Source organism: Nicotiana tabacum, chromosome 12 (assembly GCF_000715075.1).
Source record: "Nicotiana tabacum cultivar K326 chromosome 12, ASM71507v2, whole genome shotgun sequence".
NCBI lineage: Eukaryota > Viridiplantae > Streptophyta > Magnoliopsida > Solanales > Solanaceae > Nicotiana > Nicotiana tabacum.
The window spans coordinates 25899675-25925257 of NC_134091.1; the positions used below are offsets into that span (position 1 = coordinate 25899675).

The window sequence follows — 25583 nt, forward strand, 5'->3', positions numbered from 1 at the left end:
ACTATGGCCTGAGAGGTAGAGATGAGGACTTCTTATGAGTTGGAGATAGCTCGAAGGATTGAGGGTGTGCGCCTGTGTAGCCGAGAGCAGGTTATGAGGGATAAGCGGTTTAGATAATCTGGAGAGTTCAGAGGTGCTTCGTCTGGGGGCAGAGGTCAGTTCGTGAGAGGGCAGTCCAACAGGCCCCCATATCCAGCACCACCGCCTCCTCGGGGTGCCCAAGTATGACCTTATTTCAGTGATATTACAGAAAGTTCTTATCACCCACCAACTACTCAGGGTTCTTCCAGTGGGTATTCAGGTCAGCAGGGTCAGACTTCTAGTCAGTAGCCCATCGCACTGAGAAGTTGTTACGAGTGCGGGGATTCCAGTCACATGCAGAGATTCTGCCCCAGGCTTCGGGGTAGACCAATGCAGCAGGGTCAGCAGCCTACGATTAGTGCACCAGTTGCTCCACTAGCCGTCCGACCACCCAAAGGTGGAGGGCATGTGGGTAGGGGTCGTCCTAAAGGTGGAGGCCAGCCAGGTGGAGGCCATCCAGTTGGCGCTCTAGCTTGGTTCTATGCTTTTCCATCCAGACCCGATGCAGAGGCCTCAGATGTCGTGATTACAGGTATTATTTCTGTTTGCCGGCAAAGATGCCTCCGTATTATTTGATCCAGGATCTACGTATTCATATGTGTCATCGCTATTTGCTCATTTCCTGGGTGTTTCTCATGAGTCCTTGGGTACTCCTGTTTATGTGTCCACTCATATGGGCGATTCTATTGTTGTGGATTAGATCTATCGGTCCTGTGTTGTTACATTTTGTGGTTATGAGACTAAAGCAGATATTCTGCTACTTGATATGACCGACTTCGAGATCATCTTGGGCATGAACTGGTTATCCCCATATCATACAGTCCTAAATTGTCATGCTAAGACTGTTACTTTGGCAATGCCAGAATTTCCTAGGTTAGAGTGGAAGGGTTCGACTATCAGCGCATCTAATCATATTATTTCTTTTCTAAAAGTTCGACATATGGTCGAGAAGGGTTGTTTGGCTTATCTAGCCTATGTTCGGGATACTACTGCAGAGACTCCGACTATTGATTCAATGCCTGTAGTCAAGGAGTTCTCCAATATATTTCCTTCAGATCTTCCAGGAATGCCACCAGATCATGAAATTTATTTTTATATTGACTTGTCTCTAGATACCTAGCCTATATCTATCCCATCGTATCGTATGGATCCAAAAAAAATGAAGGAATTGAAAGAACAGCTTGAGGAGTTACTAGCCAAGGGGTTTGTCAGACCGGGTGCACTGGTATTATTCGTGAAGAAAAAGGATGGAATGATGCGAATGTGTATTGATTATCGCCAATTGAACAAAGTCACTATTAAGAACAAGTACCTATTGCCGTGTATTGATGATCAATTTGACCAGTTGCAGGGTGCTAGGGTATTCTCTAAGATCGACTTGAGGTCGGGGTACCACCAGTTGAAGATTCAGGATTCGGATGTTCCGAAGGCTGCTTTCCGGACTAGATATGGTCATTATGAATTTCTGGTGATGTCTTTTGGTTTGACTAACGTTCCGGCGGTGTTTATGGATTTGATGAACATGGTATCCAGGCCATATATTGATTAATTTGTTATTGTCTTCATTGATGGCATTCTGATCTACTCGCGCAGTAAGGAGCAGCACGATCAGCACATGAGAGTGGTGCTACAGACCTTGCGGGAAAAAAGTTATATGCTAAGTTCTCCAAATGTGAGTTTTGGCTAAATTCTGTAGCATTTTTGGGGCATATTGTATCGGGCGAAGGCATTAAAGTTGATCCCAAGAAGATCGAGGCAGTTCAAAATTGGCATCATCCCACTTCGGTGAATGAGATCAGGAGTTTCCTAGGTTTAGCAAGCTATTATTGTCGGTTCATGGAGGATTTTTCATCAATGCAACATCGTTGATCAAATTAACTCAGAAGGGTGCTCTGTTCCGATAGTTTGATGATTATGAGGTGAGCTTTCAGAAGCTCAAGACAGCATTGACTACAGCACCAGTGTTAGTGTTGCCTTCCGGTTCGGGGATGTATACAGTGAATTGTGATGCTTCACGCATTGGTTTGGGTTGTGTATTAATGCAGGAGGGGCAAGTTATTGTTTATGCCTCACGTCAGCTGAAACCCCACGAGAAAAATTACCAGGTACATGATTTGGAGTTAGGTGCAATAGTTCACACTCTTAAAATTTGGAGGCATTATCTTTATGGGGTGTCTTGTGAAGTTTACACTGATCATCGCAGTTTGCAGCATTTGTTCAAACAGAGGGACCTAACTTTGAGGCAGCGTAGATGGCTTGAGTTACTAAAAGATTATAATATTACTATCATGTAGCATCCGGGCAAGGCAAATGTGGTTGCAGACGCCTTGAGTAGAAAGGCGGAGAGTATGGGTAGCTTGGTTTTCATTTCAATAGAGGAGAGGCCATTAGCTTTGGATATTCAGTCCTTGGCTAATAGACTTGTGAGGCTGGATATTTCAGAGCCCGGTCGAGTTCTTGCATGTGTTGTGGCCTAGTCTTCTCTATTTGAGCAAATCAAGGCTCGCCAATTTGATGATCCACACTTAATGGTTCTTTGGGAAACGGTACTACGGGGTGGTTCCAAGGAAGTTACTATCGGCGCGGATGGTGTTCTGCGGCTCCAGGATCGTCTATGTGTTCCTAATGTGGATGGACTGAGGAAAAGGATTCTAGAGGAGGTACACAGTTCTCGGTATTCTATTAATCTAGGCGCTACGAAGATGTATCGTGACTTGAGGCAGCATTATTGGTGGCGAAGGATGAAAAAAGGACATAGTTGAGTATGTAGCTAGGTGTCTAAATTGCCAGCAAGTTAAATATGAGCATCAGAGGCCAGATGGCCTACTTCAGCAGATGACTATACCAGAGTGAAAATGGGAACGCATTACTATGGACTTTGTAGTTGGGTTGCCGCGGACCTTGCGGAAGATTGATGCAGTTTGGGTCATTGTCGATAGGTTGACCAAGTCGGCACAATTTATTCCGGTTGTGACTACGTATACTTCGGAGAGGTTGGCTCAGATTTATATTTAGGAGATAGTTCGGTTGCACGGTGCGCCAATATCCATCATATTAGATAGAGGCCCTCAGTTTACTTAACATTTCTGAAGAGCAGTACAGAGTGAGTTGGGGACCCGTGTAGAGCTCAGCACAGCCTTTCATCCGCAGACCGATGGTCAGTCGGAGCAGACAATTCAGATTTTGGAGGATATGCTCAGGGCATGTGTGATTGACTTTGGAGGTCAGTGGGATCATTTCTTGCCTTTGGCCGAGTTTGCTTATAATAACAGTTACTAGTCCAGCATCGAGATTGCTCCGTTCGAGGCTTTATATGGTCCGCGATGTCGTTTGCCCATCAGATGGTTTGAGCCCGGTAAGGCTAAGTTACATGGTATTGATTTGGTAAAAGATGCCTTGAAAAAGGTAAAATTAATTCAGGAGCGACTTCGTACATAACAATCCAGACAGAAAAGTTACGCAGATCAGAAAGCATGTGATTTATCATTTATGGTGGGTGAAAAGGTTCTTTTGAAGGTTTCACCTATGAAAGTAATCATGAGATTTGGGAAAAGGGGCAAGTTGAGACCAAGGTTTATAGGCCCATTTGAGGTGTTGGGACGAGTTGGGGAGGTTGCTTATGAGCTTGCTTTGCCTCCTAGTCTATCAAGAGTTCATCCGGTTTTCCATGTATCTATGCTCCAGAAGTATCATGACGACCTATCGCATATGTTAGACTTCAGCACGGTTCAGCTAGATAAGATCTTGGGTTATGAAGAGGAGCCAGTTTCCATTGTTGATAAACAGATTCGCCAGTTCAGGTCCAAGAAGATTAATGCGGTAAAAGTCCAGTGGATGGGCTAACCAGTCGAGGAAGCGACTTGGGAGGCCGAGGAGGGCATGCGGAGGAGATATTCACATTTATTCAGCACTTCAGGTATAATTCTAAACCCGTTTGAGGATGAACGTTTGTTTAAAAGGTGGAGAATGTAATGACCCAACCGGTCATTTCGACTTTTAGAACCCCGTTCCCCTAAATAAAACTCCCCGTATGTGCTTTATTAATTTATGACTTGCAGGGATGGTTGGTTCGGGATTTGGAAGTGTTCGGGTTGAAATCGGAACACTTGGTTCCTTAAGTTGGCCTTAAAATGCTAAGTTTGACTTCGGTCAACATTTTGAGAAAATGACCCTGGAATCGGGATTTGACGGTTCCAATAGGTTCGTATGATTATTTTGGACTTGGGCATATGTTCGAATCGGGTTTTAGACAACCCGTGAATGTTTCGGCGCTTAATAGTGAAAATCAACTATTTGAAGGTTTAATGTTCTTTAAATTTGGTTTGGGGTAGGTTTTGGAGTAATTGAAGTCCGTTTGAAATTCCGATCCTGAGCATAGCTCCGTATAGTGATTTAAGACTTACACGCAAAAGTTGGTGTCATTCCGAGTAGTATAAGTATGTTTCGGCACGTTCGGAGTGAGTTTGAAGAATTTTGAAATTTCTAAGTTGAATCAATTTGGTTTGAGGTATGATTCTTAGTTTTGATGTTGTTTTACACATTCTGAGGGTTCAAGCAAGTCCGTTTTATGATTTCAAACTTGTTGGTATGTTCGGGGAATCAGACGAGGCTCGAACCAAGTTGGAAATTAGGAGCCAAAGCTGAAGCTCCCAGCTGCTATTAGAATCGCACCTGCGCTTGGCCAGCTGTAGGTGCGAGAGACGAGTCGTAGAAGCGAGCAGGCCAAGGCTGCCCAAGACCACAGGAGCAAACAATTTTCCGCACCTGCGAAGGCACAGGTGCGAGGGCAATGGGCGCAGAAGCAGCTTGAACTGCAGGAACGGCAAATTTGGCGCAAATGCAGCCCAGGCACCGCATATGTGAAAATGTTGTCTGGGCAGAACGTTAAAATGGGCGAGGCTTAGCCATTTTGCCCATTTCTCTCCATTCTTGGGTGATTTTGGAGCTTTTTAAGAGGGGATTTCAACTAGCAACTTGAAGGTAGGTTAATTCTACACACTTTGAGTTAAATGCATAGATTATGGGTAGATTATAACCTTTAAATTTAGGAAATCAAGGGTTTAGTTGAAAAACCTAGATTTTTATAAAAATGAGATTTTAACCACGAAAATGGTTATGGATTGGATGGAAATTGTATATTTGAGTTCTTGAGATTATGGGTAACGATTTCCTCCGAAGATATTTGGAATCCGGGCACGTGGGCCCGGGGTGAATTTAAGGAATTTGACCATTTTGGGTTGGGTAACTAATTTAATAGTCTAATTTCGAATTATTGAGCATGTATTAAATATTTTATATAACGTTTGGATAGTTTCGGATTTTTTGGCACCGAATTGAGATTTTTCGCGATATTTGATCGGGAAATGGGCTTTGAGACAAGGTAAGTCTCTTGCCTAACCTTGTAAGAGGGAATTTACCTCATAGGTGGTTTACATTAATAATTGTTGCTAATTGTGGGAGCCACACGTACGCACGAGGTGACGAGAGTTCGTGCGTAGCTACTAATTATGCTATGCCCGGGTAGTTTAGGACTCAAATCATGAATTACTTGTGATAATTGCTCCTTTTATTTAATTAAATTACTGGAATTATATTGTAAATTATAAGAGAAAATAGTAAAAGATCGAAACTTCATATACTTGAATTTTGTATAAATTATTGAATTGTTAGTAGAGATTGAACATCCTGCGTGTTAATAAAAAAATAACTTCTCATTACGGAGGTTCATAAGAAAATGTCATCCTTTCTTGTGGAGCGGACCGAACTCCTCGGCAGTATAGATGCATCTATGGATCGCGCCGCACGTCCCTAGGCAGTGTACACAACACTCTGGATCGGGTCGTACGGCCTCGGCAGAAATCGTGCGTAATAATAATAATTACACGATACCTTGATATTTTAATTGATGCTTGTGAAGTTAATTGATAAATTAGAAATTTTTGAAATGTAAGAAATTAATTATCTCACCTTGTTAAGAAAAATTATTGTTGTTCACCTAAAATTCATGTTTAATTAAATATCTCTATTGTAATATCATTGACCCATAGTGAGTGTCAAAGTCGACCTCTCGTCACTACTTCTTCGAGATTAGGCTTGATACTTACTAGGTACACGTTGTTTACGTACTCATGCTATGCTTGCTGCACTTTTTGTGCAGGACCTGAGACAGGTACTATCGGAGGACCTATCGCCGCACACCCACATTATCCAGAGGCTTAGTGGTGAGCTACCTTTCTAAGCCGTTCTGCAGCAACTAGTGCCTCTTCTTGTATTTGTATTCTGTCTATTTTATTTCAGACAATATTTAGAATTTTGTATAATCTACTAGATGTTCGTACACTTGTGACACCAGGTCTTGTCACACACTGGTAAAAATTTTGGATTTAATTATTTTACTTGGGTTTTAATTTATCTTATTTCTCACATTGTCTTAATTTTTGCAAGTACCACGAGTTTTATTACTTGGATAAATTTTTTAAGAAATGAATATATGTTCAAATCATTAGTTGGATTGCCTAGCTAGGATGTTGGGCGCCATCACGACCTACAGGTAAATTTGGGTTATGACAACACACTTACTCAACTTGTTTTAGTATGATTACTGTCATGCATTATTAGACAACATGCCTAAAGGAATCAGGTGTCCATTCCTTCAATTCGTGCAACTGCATTGTATTTACTAGATAACATGCATGTAGGATTAGATTAACTTATGATCCTCATCTGGATATCATGTTTATAGGACCATAATGGATTAATTAGCTATTGTTATTGTTGTTTCCATCATATTGCTCGCCTAGAAAACATGCCTATAGGGATGAAGTGTTATAGAATCAGTTTTAATTGCCAACTCTTAGAAATCCTGCCTATAGGATACTATTACTCGCCTAGAAAGTATGCCAATAAAATCAAACGCGGATAATTTTTAGCTTTCAAACGGTTTTATCACCTCATTGCCCAAATAATTTAGAGATCATGCCTATAGGATTTATAATACCTATAATCTGCAAATTTGTTATTCTAAAACAACAACACTGCATGTACGCTTGAAAATCAGAATTATAGAAACTATGCTTATAGGACTTAACGACTCTAATGCGTCTTAACTCTGAAACTGTATGCCGCCTAATCTGCTTGCGTGCATTCGTTGTTTATGTGTGGAGGCCAACTTGGGCCTTTAGTTGTCTTTACATGAAGTCCTATTTGTTTTGAATGTCACCTAGTTTCATCATTTTTTGAGCAACCTAAGTAAAGTCTAGAACCACCCAAATAGTAGGTCCAAGGCCTCCTGGACCATAGGCATGGGACAGGTAGTGCACACATAGGACGCAACCTAGAATTGAATTAGAACGCTCTAGGTAAACAACTTCAACATAGTAATCGGGTAGCAGGAGATGATAGTCTGTGCCCGCTGAATAATATGAGCAACTCCTATCTAAAAGGAGTTGCGAAGTATTATTTATGTTGCACGGGATGATTCTTTAGGCTAAACAACTTAGGACCCCCCTTTCCTTTATCCACTTAGTCGTCTAATATAGACCGTTATAATTGTATCCTTGTAGTCCTTAAGATTTGTACCAATTCTCATTGTGTTATAATGAAACTCTTTTACCTTTTATTCTCTTTGTTTATTTGATTATCTTGCCTAATTATAATCCACATAGTCTTAAGTTCGGCCGGGACCCACAGTTATGGACCTCAAAGAGTGCCTAACACCTTCTCTTTAAGGTAATTTGAGCCCTTACCTGATTGTTGGTGAGGTTGACTAGTAAAATAGAGTTATTTGCAAACAGGTGCTATAACGCGCCTTAAACTCGTTAGGTGGCAACTCTTCTATTTTAATACTCTTCCTTTAAAAGAGTTGTCACATGTCAAAAACCCGACTTCACTTTCGAGAGAAAAAAGGGGTGCCGCACACGCAGCCAGAAAATATACTATGCATGCCACACATGGACAATGTCTATAAATAGCAGCACTTTGCCTCATACAGCCGTAAATCATAAATACTGAAAGTCAAGAAATAAGAACTTACATGATGACCTACTAGCATGAATAGAGTTGTGCTGTAGCATTCCATCTCGAGCCATATCTTCAGTTTGAAATAGGTGGGGGTACTTAGACTTCATTTCTTCCTCTGCTTCCCACGTCATCTCTTCCACATTCTTGCTTCTCCATAAAACCTTCATAGAGGCTACCTCATTATTTCGTAGCTTGCAGATTTGTCGGTCTAGGATGGAAACTGGAAGTTTCTCGTATGACAAGTCCTCCGTAATATGTACATCATCTGTGGGCACCACTCGGGTAGGATCGCCAATGCACTTCCGTAGCATAGATACGTGAAACACCGGATGGACTGACTCCAATTTTGAGGGCAATTCTAACTCATAAGCTACTTGGCCCACTCTCATAATGATCCTATAAGGCCCAATATACCGTGGGCTAAGCTTGCCTTTCTTGCCAAACCTCATCACGCCCTTCATAGGTGATACCTTTAAGAATACCCAGTCATTAACCCCGAACTCTAAGTCTCGTCGCCACACGTCAGAATATGAGTTTTGTCGACTCTGAGCTGTCAACAGTCGCTCTCGGATAAGCTTTACTTTCTCTACGTCCTGCTGAACTAGGTCTAGCCCATGTAACCCAGATTCTCCAACATCAAACCACCCTATAGGAGATCTGCACTTACGCCCATACAAAGCCTCGTACGGAGCCATCTAGATACTGGAGTGGTAACTGTTATTATATGAAAACTCGATAAGAGGAAGATGTTCATCTCAACTTCTTTTAAAATCCAACACACATGCTCGTAACATATCCTCGAGCGTCTGAATTGTGCGCTCGGCTTGTCCATCAGTTTGTGGATGAAAATTTGTGCTGAGATTCACCTGAGTCCCTAGACCTCGCTCAAATGATCTACAAAAATGTGTTGTAAACTTGGCTCCATGGTCAGATACAATAGTTACTGGTACTCTGTGTAGCCTCACTATCTCCTTAATATATAACTTTGCATAATCTTCTGCTGTATATGTAGATCTGATCGGTAGAAAATGAGTTGATTTCGTGAGCCTATCTACTATCACCCATATAGAATCGAACTTACGATGAGAATAAAGTAAACCCGTGACAAAGTCCATGTTTATCGCCTCACATTTCCACGTCGGGATCTCTATAGTTTGCATTAGCCCTCCGGGCTTCTGATGCTCTACCTTAACCTGCTGGCAACTAGGACACTAAGCGACAAACTCAGCAATGTTCTTCTTCATATCGTTCCACCAGTATACATCCTTAATGTCATGATACATCTTCGTCGACCCAGGATGAATGGAGTACCACAAATAATGTGCCTCAGACATAATAATGTCTCATAGCCCTGCTACATCTGGGACACATAGATGACCCCTGTATCTGAGAACCCCATCTCCCTTGAGCTCTAACAACGGCTTCTTCTGCTGCGGAACTCGCTCTCTCAACTCGACCAACTCTGGGTCCTCATACTTCCTTTCCTTGACTTCAGCTATGAGAGATGATTTTGCATTGTTTTGGAGTACAACTCCACCATCGTCAGAATCTACTAACCGAACCTCCAAACAAGCCAATTGATGAATCTCTCTAGTTAATTGTCTTTTCTCGGCCTCTACATGTGCTAAGCTACCCATAGATTGGTGACTTAAGGCATCTGCTACAACATTAGCTTTCCCTGGATGGTAGAGAATGTTAGCATCGTAATCTTTGAATAACTCAAGACATCGCCTATGTCGCAAATTCAACTCTTTTTGCTTGAAGATATATTGCAGGCTTTTATGATATGTAAATACATCAACATGAACACCATATAAATAATGCCAAAATATCTTAAGTGCATGGACAACCGCAACTAACTCGAGGTCATGGATTGGATAATTCCTCTCGTGTTTCCTTAACTGCCTTGAAGCATATACAATTACCTTCCCATGTTGTATCAGGATATATCCTAACCCAACACCTGAGGCATCACAATACACGGCATAACCCTCTGGACCCTCTGGAAGTGTTAGAACTGGAGCTGAGGTCAACCTGTTCTTAAGCTCTTGGAAACTCCACTCTCAAGCCTCCGTCCACTGAAACTTAGTTGCTTTCTGCGTCAACTTTGTGAATGGTGCCGAAAGGGAAGAAAAACCCTCTACGAACCTCTGGTAGTATCCTTCTAAGCCTAGAAAGCTACGAACCTCTGTCGGAGTAGTAGGTCTAGGCCAAGAATTTAAGACCTCAATCTTCTGAGTGTCTACCTTTATACCTCAATCGGATACAATATGCCCTAAGAATTCTACAGATTTCAACCAGAACTCACATTTAGAAAATTTAGCATACAACTTACGATCATGGAGGGCTCGCAGGTGGTCCGCATGCTCATCTTCTAAACTTCAATAAACCAGAATATCATCAATAAATACTATCATGAACAGATCTAAAAGTGGTCGGAATAGGCTATTCATCAAGTCCATAATTACGGCGGGTGCATTCGACAACCCGAAGGACATGACAAGGAACTCGAAGTGGACATATCGGGTCCTGAAGGTTGTCTTCGGAATATCTTTCTCCTGAACTCTGACCTGGTGGTATCCCGACCTCAAATCTATCTTTGAAAAGAATCTAGCCCCCTGCAACTGATCAAACAAGTCATCGATCCTTGGAAGTGGATACTTATTCTTAATAGTTACCTTGTTCAGCTGCCTATAATCGATACACATCCTCAGCGACCCATCTTTCTTTCGCATAAACAGTACCGGTGCACTCCAAGGTGAGGTACTAGGCCTGATGAAACCTTTCTCCAGCAAATATATTAACTGCTCCTTCAACTCCTTCAATTCAACAGGTGCTATTCTATACGGAGGGATGGATATTGGTTGAGTTCTTGGAAGGAAATCGATGCTAAAATCAATCTCTCACTCTGGAGGAATACCTGAAAGCTCATCTGGAAACACATCTACATACTCTTTGACTACGGTAATAGACTGAAGTATAGGTATATCAGCATCTGCATCTCTAACTCGCACAATATGAAAAATGCACCCTTTTGCGATCATTTTCCTCGTCTTCAGATAGGAAATAAACCTACCTCTGGGTGTCGCTGTATTACCTACCCATTCAAGGACTGGCTCACCCGAAAAATGAAATCTAACTGCCTTTGCTCAGCAATCAACTGTGGCATAGCAAATTGCCAACCGGTCCATGCCCATGATAGCATCAAAATCCATCATCTTTAGCTCAACTAGGTCGGCTGAGGTCTGACGACTACAAACTGTCACCGTACAATATCGGTAAATCCGTCTAGCAATAATCGATTCTCCGACCAGTGTAGATACCGCAAAAGGATCACTTAGTATTTCAAGCACTATACCAAACTTCCCCGCGACAAATTGGGTTAATATACGATAAAATAGATCCTTGGTCTATCAAGGCATAAGCATCATGAGAGCAAATGGTCAATATACCTGTCACAATGTCTGGTGAAGACTCCTGGTCCTGTCAACCCGCTAAAGCATAGATACTGTTCTAATTATCACCTAAACTAAAATCTCTACCTCTGCCTCGACCTCTACCAGCCGAATACTGAGACTCGCTCCTTGAAGGATGCACGGACATAGATGATCCTGTTGCTGAACTCGTTGGTTGTGCCATACCCCCAGAATCTCTATTTGGGCAATCTCGCAGCATATGCCCCGGACGCCCACATGTATAACAAGCATCAGAACCTACTCGACATTGGCCCAAGTGTCCTCTACCACAGATGTCACACCGCGGCGGAAATGACCATGTCAGCCTTGAACCTCGTTGTCGCTGTAAACCCGACGCCCGTGAGCTCTCACTTGGTCTTGACTGAGTATAACGGTCATAGTTGTAACCCTGTAACTAAGGTAGCGGAGGCCTAGGTAGCCGTCTAAAGTACTGGGGCCTATAACTACCCTGAGACTGCTCCTGAGACTTGGAAAACCTCATCATCTTACGTTGCCCTTGCTCAGTCCTCTCTGTACCCTGCTGCCGACGCCTACCCCTTTCTATATTCTGAGCGAATGCCTGAATTTGGGAGATATCCATACTATCCTGCAATGCAACAGTGGCACATGCCTCGGTCAACTCTGGGGCCAACCCTGCTATAAACATGTGGATCATGTCCCGTATAGTAGCAACTATGGATGGTGCGTATCTGGCCAATGAGTCAAAATGGAGACTATACTCTCGAGCACTCATATTGCCCTGCTTGAGGGCTAGAAACTGATCGACCCAAGCCTGTCGGATCTCCCGCGGTAATGGATGAAAGAGAGAAGTAAACTTACCTTATTTGTTAGATAACTCAGCTCCTAACTTGATTCTTTAAACTCTAGGTTTTACCTCCAATTAGAACTTGAAAGGGAGAGAAAATCAATTAGAGTTTGTGCGCAATTTTTGGGATGATTTTTGCAGAGCTTATGTCTGGTTGTTATGCCCTATTATCAGTCTAATATATAAAGGAGATATGACTTTAAAAGGCCTCTTTGGACGACCCGAATTGGCCCATTTTTGGACTCTCATTTAAGCAAATAGGTGACACACCTACTTGTCACCTAGCATTCTGTGTAGTCTCGCAAAAACGTACATATCTCTCTACTCTGATATCGTATTGACAAACGGTTTAATGCGTTAGAAAATAGACACCTCATAACTCTGATATCGTATTGACAAACGGTTTAATGCGTTAGAAATAAGACACCTCATAACTCTAAGTATATTAGGTGAAAATCGTAGTTACATTTGACCCAAAGTTTCAGTAAAACTTATGAACGTAACTTGTGACGACTTTTATCGACTTTTGTTCCACAACTCGCTTGACTTCAAAACATAACACACGACTATCATACAACTAACATAACTCATAACATAACCTCCTTATCATGTTAAGAACCCTAGTCTCACCCCAAAAGTACATGTTATAACATTCCCAACTTGTCGACTTTCGACGAAACATTATTTTCTTAAATTCTTTTAGCGTCTGAACCTTCCAACCCTCTTTGTACTTGTTGCTCATGATCTTCAATATTAGTAACCTCCTAGGTAACACGATTAACTTAATTTATATATTTTCAAAGATGATATCATTTTTGGTCCTACATTAGTTTGCTCATGACGCAACGAAAATATAGAGTGTAACAGTAACAATGCCACCATATCAAGTCTGCCGTTACATAAAATGACACTTTTCATCATTACGTAACGACGTATTTAATGATACAATACAATAAAATTTAAGTAACAATCAAAATAAATATTATATTTAAAGTAACAATATGATATAATACAATAGGTAACAACCATCCAAACAAGCTGTTACGGATAAATTATCTATACATATTAAGAATTTTTAAATACAAATACAGAGTTTGAACCAAAATTACTGAGTTTTGCCGAACACGTAAGTAGAAATGTTAGGGGTTTTTGTATCTATACCCAATTTTGAACGTCCTATACCTATTTGCAAAAATATTTGCAAGCCTACCCACTTTACGATCAACTTCAGACTTATCAGGTCTGAAGTTAAAAAACATTAGTATGAAGTAAAACAATTACACTTTAGATGCACTTAAGGCCAAATAGGTCTAAAGTGCAACTAATGGTTTCATGCACTTAAGGCCAATAAGTCTGAAGTGAAAAATTGCTCTTCAGATGCACTTAAGGCCAAAAGGTCTGAAATGCATCAAACTTTTTCCTACACTTAAGGCCAATAAGTCTGCAATGAAAAATTACACTTCAGATGCACTTAAGGCCAAATAGGTCTGAATGCAACCAATGATTTCATGCACTTAAAGCCAATAAGTTTGAAGTGAAAAGTTACACCTCAAATGCACTTAAGGCCAAAATGTCTAAAGTGCAACAAACGTTTTCATACATTTAAGGCCAATAAGTTTGAAGTGAAAAATTGTATTTCAGATGCACTTAAGGCCAAAAGGTTTAAAGGGCAACTAATGTTTTCATGTACTTAAGGCCAAATAGGTGGAAGTACAAATTGCCCAGAAATAAAAATTTATTCTTCAAATTTTAACAATCCAATATACGATTTAATACCTAAATCTACTCCAAATGAGCTCAAATTTGAAACATAACCTCCAAATATCATCAAGAACAAACTCCAATCATTAAATTGTCAAAACAACAATAAATCTAACGAACCCATTTTACAATTAAGAAAAAGAAAAAAAAAAGTAACCCTAATCAATAGTAAAAAACAAAGCGCAACAACAACTCATCACTGTAAAATATCCTAAATTACCTTAAAATATATTCACAAACACCGTATAAAATCAATGTTACCTAAAAAAGAAGAAGAAGAAGAAAGAGGAGAAAAATGCCTGAAATTGTTTAAACAGTGAGTACAAGTTAAAAATAAAATAAAAAGTGGTTGAAGTTAAATGTGGCCCGTTCAATTTTTATCTAATTTCAGCGGTTGTCCCACAGCAACACTTTCCAACATCGTTCTCACTGATTATGTCTTTCATCAATCCTTCTATAAGGACTAGGCTAAGAACGATAAGCTTGTAGAATTTCGTGCTTGTGTTCAAGTTGAAGTTGTGACCAATTGACAAGTATAACTGGTTATAATCGAAGTATGTTCCAAACACCAATATATGAATTTGCGTTTTTCAATCGTATCTTTAGTTTTTTCAAGCTTTTATATACTATGTGTTCTTGTCTTGATTCAAGTTCAACTCTCCTCTAATTAAAGATTTTTCTATGGTTTTTATGTATATTAAATATTTAGTGTTGTATTTAAATATAGTAAATCATAGAAGTAAATGAAAGAATAAGAAATATCTGGCGCCAAATTGAGATGGAAATGATGTAATTGATGGGCGAACTTTTACCCAATATTTATATTGTTCGACAACAAAACTAAGAAAGAAAGAAAGAAATGGCACATAGTGATCAACTTATGGGAAGTTGCCAAAAATTAAGTTGAATGATATTCTCATGATCAAAATCGTAGGTGGATAGTTGAACGTCAAATATGTCATCTATTTTAAACAATTTAGTTGCAGTAGCCCTCCACGTCGAACCAAGAGGTGGTGAGTTTGAGTCACCCCAAGAGTAAGGTTGAGAGTTCTTGGAGGGAGGGAGCCGATGGTCTATCAGAAACAGTCTATCTACCCCAGGATATGGGTAATGTCTGCGTACACACTACCCTTTTCATACTTCACTAGTGGATTATAATGGGTTGTTGTTATTGTAGCAAAATAATTATTTAATGGAAAACACGGAAACGATGTGATAAGAACCCGATGTTGATGGACATACACATACATTACAACACTGTTGAAAACTAGACTTTTTACGGCATAGACTTGTGTCCATTAATGGATGAAATTATAATATCCCAAAATATTCATTTTCTTTTTATCTTTTTCCTCCAATAATTTTGAAAAGATCAAGGGAAGAAGTGTGATAAAACACTTAAACTAATTATAAACGACGAAAAGAAAAGGTTTATAGCATGAGTGGCTCTCGTACTTCACGGGTAGACTAAAAGAAAAGTAAAAATGACATTATATAGTCACTGTAAAATTAATAGTCAAAAAAATATATAAAAATATATAAATATATAAAATATATTTTTTAGTTATCAGATGTAAATAGTTTTTGGCTAATCTGCCAAGTGATAATACAGAAAAGATTAAAACCACACGTTAGAGGCCCAACAGAATAGGTACCATTGAGCGGGTGAAATACACAAATAACACTCAAAATGGATGGTCTTAAATTTGTATTCGTACTTTCTCCATGAGTAGAATTTTCAATTTAACAAAGTTCCCCCTTGCTTGCCTCATGGGCAATATGGTACGACCCAAGATAGCCAACATAAGTTTTGAATGTCAATTGATGGCTACTATCGCAATGGGAGGCTATGTGTGTAATTTGCCATCAAATGAAGACTACATGTAATTGGAGGCTATACTTATAATAATTGATTACACTTAACTCCTTAGAATTAGCTTATGTATATTTTGGGTCATTTGTAGATAAATATCCACTCTATTATAAATAGCCCTTAAGGCTTTTATTTTAGGTAGACTTTGATGAATGATAACTTGAAGATATAAAAGTCTCATACTCTTTACTTATTTCTCAATTAATGTATTTATGAGTTTATGTATTTAATTCTTTATTGCTTTATTTATGCTTTTATTAGTGTTAAATTAGTCGTAGTTGGTGAGCGATTAATAATGAATGATTAATTGATTAATTACTTTGTCCGAATTTTCAAGAGTTGCTAATCTATTGAGAGTTCTCTTAAATTAGGGTTACAATTGATTAAATTCATAGAGGCAATTAGGTTTCATAGTCTAATTGGTTCTTGTTTCTCCAATTAATTGTAGGTGTAACTCTTATTTTGTATTCTTCTTATTTTGCTATTTCTGTATTTTCGTTCATAATTTGTATTAATATAGGACAAATTAGGGGTCAAAAATTAAAAACCACCCCAAAAAAGTAATATTTCTGCGATTTTTTACAATTGAGCGGCCTAAAGCCCAACTGTTTGGTCCTCTTCGGTTTCCTTACAAGTTTGGCTTCTATGCCGACCCCCCTCATATATTTCGTAATGAAAAGAAAAAAGAAAAGATTCCGATATATAAAGATTTTCCACTTGCTTGATGCTTATCCAATTGGACTATTAGAGATGCTGGCATTGAGTTCTCAACAACATGATTCTTTGAAATAGGTTATGATAGTTTGTCTTAAATTCATGTTGTTACCACTTTCCATGAATCCAAAGATTTGCAGCCAATTTCCGTGCTTACAGATGAGACCTAGACACTAGCAAATCTCAGTGTCAAACTTAAGAGATATGCCCATGTTTAAACTAGCTATACCAAGCAAAACACTCTCTCAATCTTTTATTTATTTCAAAGCTCAATAGATCGAATCTTATTTAACCTCAACAATCCAATTCCTCTTATCCTCAATAGTGCCTCTTTGAATCCCCACTAGCCTCGAGTTCAATTGCTGGCTTATCGTTTCTGAACTTATCTTATATTCAATCCTGCACATATACATTTCCAAATTATTAATTCATCAATTGAAAGGAAAGAAAAGCAACAGTTAATGTTTGTTGTCTTGCCGAACACCAATTGTTGCTATTGACAAAAAAAAAAAAAAAAAAAAAAAAAAAACTAATCAAATCAAGTAATAATTTAATGTTTAAACTTTTGGATGAAGTCCAAGTTATAAAATTTATAAATTAACGAAATAACTTACCGTTTACCCTTGTAAGTAACACTTCCTACAGCAGCAACACCAAGTGCAGTTCCTGTACAGAATACTTCATCAGCTGTAATCAATTCCTCTGCTTCAATCATGCGTTCTTCAACCTAGAGAGGAATTTGGATTAATCACTTAAAATCCATTTATTTTCCTGGGATCAGGTTGTTTAAATTAATTAGTGAGTATTTTCTTATAACCTGGTATCCAAGATCATGTGCAATATCTATGACACTTTTCTTCGTAACTCCTTCAAGAATGGTTCCGTTTGCCTTCGGAGTTGAAATGACTTTTCCCTGTGAAAGTTGTTGAAAATCGTACAAGATTAAGTAGGCGTTTGGACATAAAAATTATAGCTTTTGAAGAGAAAAAAGTATTTGAAGTTAAGTTGAAATTATGTTTGGATATGCATTTCACTTGAAAAAATATTGCAGTGTTGTGAGGGCAGAAAAAAATTGAAAATTTTGAAGAAGTGGTACTCTTCTTCGAAATTTTTTCATAAAGTTGCAAAACTTCATGGACAATACATTTTTAAAAACAAGGAATTTTTTTATGGACAATTGGGTCCTAAATAATTTTCATATACTATAAACAATTAGATAAGACTACCCGTTGTTAAAAAATTCAAATTATGATGAATTCGTTAGCATACGTGTTAAAATAAAATAAAAATTTATGAAGCTGACCCCACTAGTTTGAGATTAATTAATGAAGACATAATTGATTAACAAGAAAAAAATCACAGTTGAACATATGAGAGCATGTATAATACCTTGACTAGAAAAATATTAGAGGAAGAGGCCTCTTCAATATATTTGTTATTTACTGAATCAAGGTATAATACATCAGTGAATCCTTTCCCTTTTGCATTTCTCATGGCTTTCATCACCTATATTTTCAAAAACAGAATATGCTTAATTATTAAACTCATGAATATATACATAAGTCTTCAATTATCACAAAACAGAATCATTATTTACCGGGGCATAATTAGTAATGCTTTTGATTCCACCAGCTCCACCCAAGGCTGAACGATGAAATTCTTCCTCAACATATAAAGAGAGTGCTCCTGTTCCATCCTATATCCAAAGTGTGACGAATTTGTTTGACTCCTTTGTTTAGAATATTTTTCAGAATAACTTTTTAAAAAGATTAAAAAAAAAAAAAAAGGGAGAGCGGTTGACTAAATATACCTTCAAATAGATTCCAACAGGACAAGAATAGACAAGGAATGTGTATTCAGGTGCAGGAGCAACTCCAAGTACAGCTCCACTTCCCATAAGCAGAGGTCTAATATAAAGTGACCCTTTCCCGGCTGGAGGAATCTGCTTTTGTTTTAGGCACAAATAAAGTAAGCATTTTTAACGGCGGGCAACACGGTACACAAGGTATTCTATGTTCACGTAGGGTTCGGGGAACGGTCGCACTTCAAGGAGTATGATGTCGATATCCCAGGGGAGGATGTGGTGTGTTTAATTGAACTTATAATTTTCGATTCGGAGTAAAAATTTATATATAAAAATTCATTAAAATTACAAAAATAGTATATATGAACCTGTAACTTTAAATATATAATTGGTTCAATGCTAAAAAATTTTAAAAGTTGAACCCACAGGGTTTAAATCCTGGATCCGCATATGGGATAGCTTACCATAATACAAATATTAGTGACTGCTTCCATGGCTCGAACATGATTTATAGGTCACACGGAGACAACTTTACGGTCGCTCAAGTTCCCTTTTCATTTTTTAAAATGAGACATTCATAATATAAAATTAACATCTAATTAAAGTGAGGATTAATTAGAATAAGAATGATTACCCAACGTTTATTGGCCAAAGCTGTTTGCTTAACAGCATCCACAAATTGGTCTACAGATGGAAAAGGCATACACAATCTTTCAGCGCCAATCTGCATTCGAATTGCGCTATCTTGCGGACGGAATACATAAATGCGTCCGTCTTCTCTTCTATAGGCTTTTGTGCCTTCAATTAAACCCTGTTTGAATTTGTAATTACATTAAGTGGCAAGGTCATAAGTGAGACTTTAAACTAACGGTAAGAATTTGAATGAATTCAACATATAACGAAGAATAAACTTGAAATATTTCGTATGGTACAAACTTTTGCTTAACTCCTTTTGCTATTTTATTTTATACTATATTTGAAAACAAAAATTCCACTAAAATTTAAGTTTACAACTTATTATGTTCCAGGAAAAAATAATTTATGGTTGGTTGGTTATGGAATTTCTTAGGGGTAATAACAAAAGATCGATCCTAAGAGAAATTTTCTAGCCGTTGGCAGCTTTTCCCCACTATGCTGGATAGTTTTGCTTACTTGCCTAACTATTTACCCTATTACTCCATTATAATTATAGTACTACAATAAAATACTATACTTTTTTTTAATTATTATAGTGATAATATATAATTACCCGTTGAGTTTGTACCACTTGCACCCCAAATTTTGCGGATTCCTGTGACCCCTGTAATTATTTGAAGTGAAATAAGTGGCACCTACAATATTTTGTACGTAGCGTGTGTGAAAATAATCTGTCTAATTCTGACAACTTTTTTATTTTTACTTTTTCCTCGATTGCCTTTATCTTTTTCTTTTCATTTTCTCTCTTTGCTAATAATCACCAATTAAGATATTGTGAGTTCGAGTCACCCCAAAAATAAGGTGAAGAGTTCGAGTCACCCCAAAAATAAAGTGGAGAGTTTTTGGAGGGGGAAACCGAGAATCTATCGGGAACAGACTCTCTACCCAGGATATGGGTAAGGTATACATACACACTACCCTCCCCGGACCCATTAATGAAATTATATTAGGTTGTTGTTGTTGTTGTCGTCGTCTCTTTCTTTTTTGCTGGTCTCTTCTTCTTCGTTTAAACCAGTTGATATCTCCTCCACCTCCACGTAATTCCACCCACCTCTGTTTTCAGCAAACTTTTCTATGTTTTTCTTTAAAAACAAATTAAAACACAAAAATAATAATTTCTTAATCTCAAATTTCACATGAGAATAACCATTATCATCAGTAGATCACAAAATCGAAGCTGGTATATTTATAATTTTTTCGGCAATACAGAAGGATATGGAGGTGTGGGTTTTGGTGGTTCTCTATTCTCACATAAGTTCAAAGATTCTATCTTAAAGCAATGCATATACACTTGCCGGAGCAAAACACATTTCAAGAGCTTTATTTTCTCGAGCAAAAATGGTAATACTATTTTTTCTAATAGCTTCTTCAAGATTTTGAAGCAAAATGGCTTTTAATGGGTCTGGTATAGTTTTTGAATCTTAGATTTTTGTTGAATAATGATTTGGTGTTGATTTAAATTTCAGATTTGGTTTGGTGGCAGTTTGCGATAGCAATTTTGATTGGCAGTGGTGAATTTGATTTTCCGGTAGACATGGGCGGTGGTGACAGTGGCTATGACGGAGCCAGTTGTGTTGGAAAAGAAGATAACAAAAAAGAAAAGAAAGAAAAGGAAAAAAGATAAAATGAAAATTATAAATAACAAAGAAAAATCAGTATAAGAAAAGAAATTACGTGGCAAAATATGATTGATGCGTGTTGTCCACTAATTCTTTTGAAACTAGTACTAGTCACAGAAGGAGAACCTTATTTCACTTCAGCAATTACAAGGGGTCAGTTTGAGGGTGCAAGTACAACCATTATGTATTATCTCTTATTATACTACTATAAATTTCTGGAATGCTTATTTCTTAGTGAAGCATATTCACGGGATTTTGCTACCAGATTTTATTGGGTTATTTTTTAAGGCTTATTCACGTGAAGCATTTTTTTGAATTAAAAAAAAAAAAACATATCACGTGAATTTACCGGCCCTAATATTTGGGTGAACAAAAGTATAAGCCGAAAAATGAGCCTAGCTTAGGAATATCATTTTGGTAAAACAAACCGAATTGAAAACAGCACAAAACTGAAAAGTCAAACCAACCTGATTAAAAAATTCGACTTGATTTGGTTTGATTTGATTTGGTATTGAGTAAAAAAATTCGAACCAACCCGACGTATAAATATATAACTTATATATATATTTTTAAGATTTTATATCAATTTTTTTAAAAAAATATCTAGAAATATTTGGGATTCTCTTGCGGGATATAAATTTTAATAGAATATGAAGTGCTCCATATTTATTGACCTTAAATAATTGATTGTATGATCACTTTCTTGTCAAGTGTTATTGAAATACGTTTATCTCTTTGTTCTACCATATTCATATCATAAGATCTATTAAATTCCTATATCTTTTTCGAATGTGAAGTGATTATTAATATTTAGGTATCATATTGATTTTTATGTTTAATGACTAGATTCGATTAACTTGAAAGTGTACATAAACAAAAAATTATTGTTAGACGACTACAAAAATAACTATTATGTTTTACTAATAGAATTCTCCCATAGGAATATTTTAATCGATAATATATTTGTCAATTTTTTATATTTTTACTAAATATATATTTAGTTATCAAATATTTAACAAAGTAAGATTGAAATAATATTTAAGTAACAAAACCCGAAAAACCCGGTTCTACACCCCTATTACCCACTAGACACTGTTTTGTCTATATTCAAAACAATAGTAGGCACTCAACATCACATGAGAGCAATATATTTAGCAAATAGAAAAATAATTGACTGATTAATTAATTGCTTTTTTCTTAACAATGTATTCGGAAAAAATATGTTTGCTAAGCCAATAGACCTTTGTTAACTTCATTCTACAACTTGTACTCATCATAATTGTATACATAGAAACTGAGACTGATACATAATCGTCATTTAATAGTATAGATATATGTTGCTTCAAATTCCTCTTTAGAAATGAGAAATTGAAGATTAAACATAATCTTCGATTGATGTGCTTATTGAAATTTTCTCCATACCTCATTGAAATGTCTCAAAATATATGAAGATTAAAAGTAACAAGGAAACAAAATAGAAGAGACAAGCTTTCACACAAGAGATTAATATCGAAATCAAAACCCAAAATGTTTTGCCCCAAATTTTTTTTATATATATATATATAAAGTTGCACATCATTTGGCAATATTACAGTTTGATTCTATTATAATTTTATACTAGTATAATTTTTCTTGTCTGAGTTAAGAAAATAAGAAATACCTGTCCATAGTTCAAGATTCCAGCAGAGGGGCTCAATTGAATATTTCCAAAAGGATTTAGTTGGCCTGCTTCAAAATTTCCATCCAAACAGCTTTTGGCTATAAACATATAATCAGTTGGCATAACCTTGAATCCCAAATTATCCCAATCAATCTCCTCAGGCTCATATTCCCTGTAATCATTATGACAAACATAAATTAAACACTTTAATTTAACATGCACTTGTTTTTTCAAAGGCAAGTTACCTGTAAGTAGAAGGTTGTAAAGAAGTTGGAGATGGTGAAGAGGAGTGGGAATTGAGAGCAGATTGAGAGGAAGAGACAATATGGTTAGAAGCCATTGCTGTGAGATAGAAAAGAAGTGGGTGCTCTTTTGTTTGCTCATGCACATAAGCTGCTTCTGAAATATATATAGAGAGAATTAATACTGCAATAAAGCTGTGTTCAAACCTTTTTCTCTTTTTTTATTCCTTTTTTAAATTGGACACTCTTAGTTAACTAGCTAAACAGAACGTGCACATACAACTGAGGTCTTACTCTTGCAATATAATTGAGATGATCCTTTACAATGAAGCTTATAAATACACTCAGAACGTGGAAGGTTACTTTTGTTTTGATACACTGTTATTAAGAAAATTATACACTCAACAATAATTTATATCAAATCAATAAATTTATAACGTATGTCTTTTATATATGCATATTTTTAAACACAAGTCATGTAGACTCCATTATCTTCATTAAATCATAGAATATCTAGCGGTCCCTTTTAACATCATCAAACTTGTTGATGAAAACACTCTTTTCTTGTAAAAAAGAATAGAGAACCCATAAGAGTAATTCTTTATGAGTAAGTGGGAAACATCATATCCTTTAGGTTTGACTCACTATCGTATTATAGGACTTCAATTGTGACATGATATTTATCACTCCTAAACTCATGCATATAGTGTACCCATTATTGTAGCCTTTGAGAAATATCCCGTCCACTCCAATAATTTTATGCTTTCCTTGCTTTTCTTTTTAAATTTAAATATTCACTATCAAAGTACTCCCTCCGTTTCAATTTATGTGAATTCATTTGACTGGAAACGTAGTTTAAGAAAAGAGAGAAGACTTTTGAACTTGGGGTGTAAAATGAGGCACATATATTTTGTGTGGCTATAAATAATTACATAAAGGTAAATTATTTTCAAATAGGGAAAGATATCATTTTTTTTGGCACGGACTAAAAAGGAAATAGGTATAGGGGAAAGAAGAAGGCATTTTAATATCTTAGTCAACTTGATTCTCTAACTTACTGTTTAAATAAAAAAAATGAAATGGCATATAAGTTAGAATAAAATATGTACGCTAATGAGATTGATTGGTGAAAAAAACCTTTTGTTCTTTGTTTTTTTATGCTAGCTAGTCTAGTGATAATAAGTAGTAGTACTCTTTTCCGAAAGCGAGCCGCTTGATCATATTGCTCTTCTGAATTTACCAAAATTGCAAATTACACATAAAAAGGGAGTGATTGCAACAAAACATATTATAAAAGTGGCATGGCTGATGTTCTAGAGAACGTGCAAATTTTATTTGCTCACTTGAGTAGTTTAATGTAAGTGCTACGTACACTATAATATTTTAGGAGCATCAGATGCTATTTATGTGGATTTTTTTATATTAAGGGTTATACAACTTTTCACTTCATCCAAAAAAAAAATTCTTATCAAATTTATTATTTACTTTTCCTCAGGTTATACATAAATTATATATTAATTATAACTAGACAATTATACAAATATTATAATTATATATATTCAGAGGCGGAGCTAGGGATTTAAGTGTGTGAGTTCTAAATTTTAAAATAAAATATTACTTCTAAGGGGAATCGAACCCCCATCTTTTCCAATAAACCTACAACCCTTGCCATTGAACCAAGACCTCTTTTGTTATTGGATTCGGCAGTATATATTTATATAGATTTAGTAAATATTTCAATACAAATATAGGGTTCCGAAAAAAGTCACCGGATTCACCTGAACCCACATCCACTACTGTAGCTCCTCCCCTGTATATATTCATCAATTATTTTTAATTTAACCAGTTTGATGAGCTGCTATTTAGATTCATCATTCACATTGTTTGGAGCCTAGAGCACGTACAATAAGTTTTGTTTTTATTCTTTTTCTTCCCTTTTTTTTATTTTTTTTATTTTCTATTAGAAACCCTTCTTAAATTAGGAGTAAGGTCTGCGTTGTAATTATTGTCTTCCCCCTTTTTTTTTTAATTTATAATTTCCACCAGCAAATTATTCTAGGGAAAGAACAAACGCCACGTTTATATCTCAACAAACTTGATTCTCTTACTTAATATCTGAAAAATGAAAGAGCGTCTAAGTTAGAATTAAATATTCCCTCTAATCTAATGAGATTTATTAGATCAAACATTCTATATATTTCTAGTTACCGGACCTATAAATTAGAGCAAATACTCTACTTATAGCATCTGATACTTGTTGAATGTGGGGAAAGAGGTCTAATCTAATGAGATTTATTAGTTCTAGTACCTAGAAAAAAAAAATTAAGTATCAGATGCTAGAAAAAAAAAAATTTAAGTATCATATGCTATAATGTGAACTAATCCTCTCTAATAAGGGGTGTACATTCAACAAGGGTTTCTTCTTTTTTCCTCCTATCCCCTCCCCCCCAAACCAACCCCACCCCCTCTGTTTTTAATTTTGTTTTTTAATTATACTATTATACAATATACAGGCTCATGTTAGATGACTTTAATGAGCTATTAAGTAATCGATCAATTTTAATTTGCTTATTTAGATATTACACGGTATAAAATTCAAATTTTATAGGGTCGATATGAAATTGGGCCAAATTCTAAAATCAAGAGATACTTGCCCGATTAAGTCTAAGGCTAGTTTAGACTTCATAGCACCATTAATTCTGTTAAAATTTTTAAAGAGCAGTACAAACAGAAATAATAAGCTGAATTAAATTATATTTTGTACGAATCTTCTTCAAGGGAATTTTGCTATCCAATTAATAGAGGAGACATATATTGCCTAAAAAGAATAAAT

At 36.8% G+C, this 25583-nt stretch overlaps 1 protein-coding gene across 4 annotated transcripts; it reads right to left on the reverse strand.

Moving 5' to 3' along the window:
• Positions 1 to 16934: 16934 nt before the first annotated feature.
• LOC107774808 (branched-chain-amino-acid aminotransferase 2, chloroplastic) lies at positions 16935 to 23175 on the reverse strand. 4 transcript variants are annotated; one of them, XM_075226251.1, is made up of 10 exons: positions 23045 to 23175; positions 22754 to 22907; positions 22509 to 22680; positions 19168 to 19344; positions 18540 to 18674; positions 18327 to 18425; positions 18119 to 18235; positions 17547 to 17642; positions 17344 to 17456; positions 16941 to 17128 (listed from the first exon to the last, which is right to left on the reverse strand). In XM_075226251.1, the coding sequence occupies exons 2-10, from the start codon at positions 22846 to 22848 to the stop codon at positions 17014 to 17016; spliced, it is 1119 nt and encodes a 372-aa protein (XP_075082352.1). In that variant the 5' UTR covers positions 22849 to 22907; positions 23045 to 23175; the 3' UTR covers positions 16941 to 17013. The 4 variants fall into 4 exon arrangements, with proteins under 4 accessions (XP_016449943.1, XP_075082352.1, XP_016449942.1 ...); XM_016594457.2 differs by lacking the exon at positions 23045 to 23175 and having other exon boundaries at positions 16935 to 17128; positions 18540 to 18671; positions 22754 to 23038; XM_016594456.2 differs by lacking the exon at positions 23045 to 23175 and having other exon boundaries at positions 22754 to 23038.
• Between the last annotated feature and the right edge of the window lie 2408 nt (positions 23176 to 25583).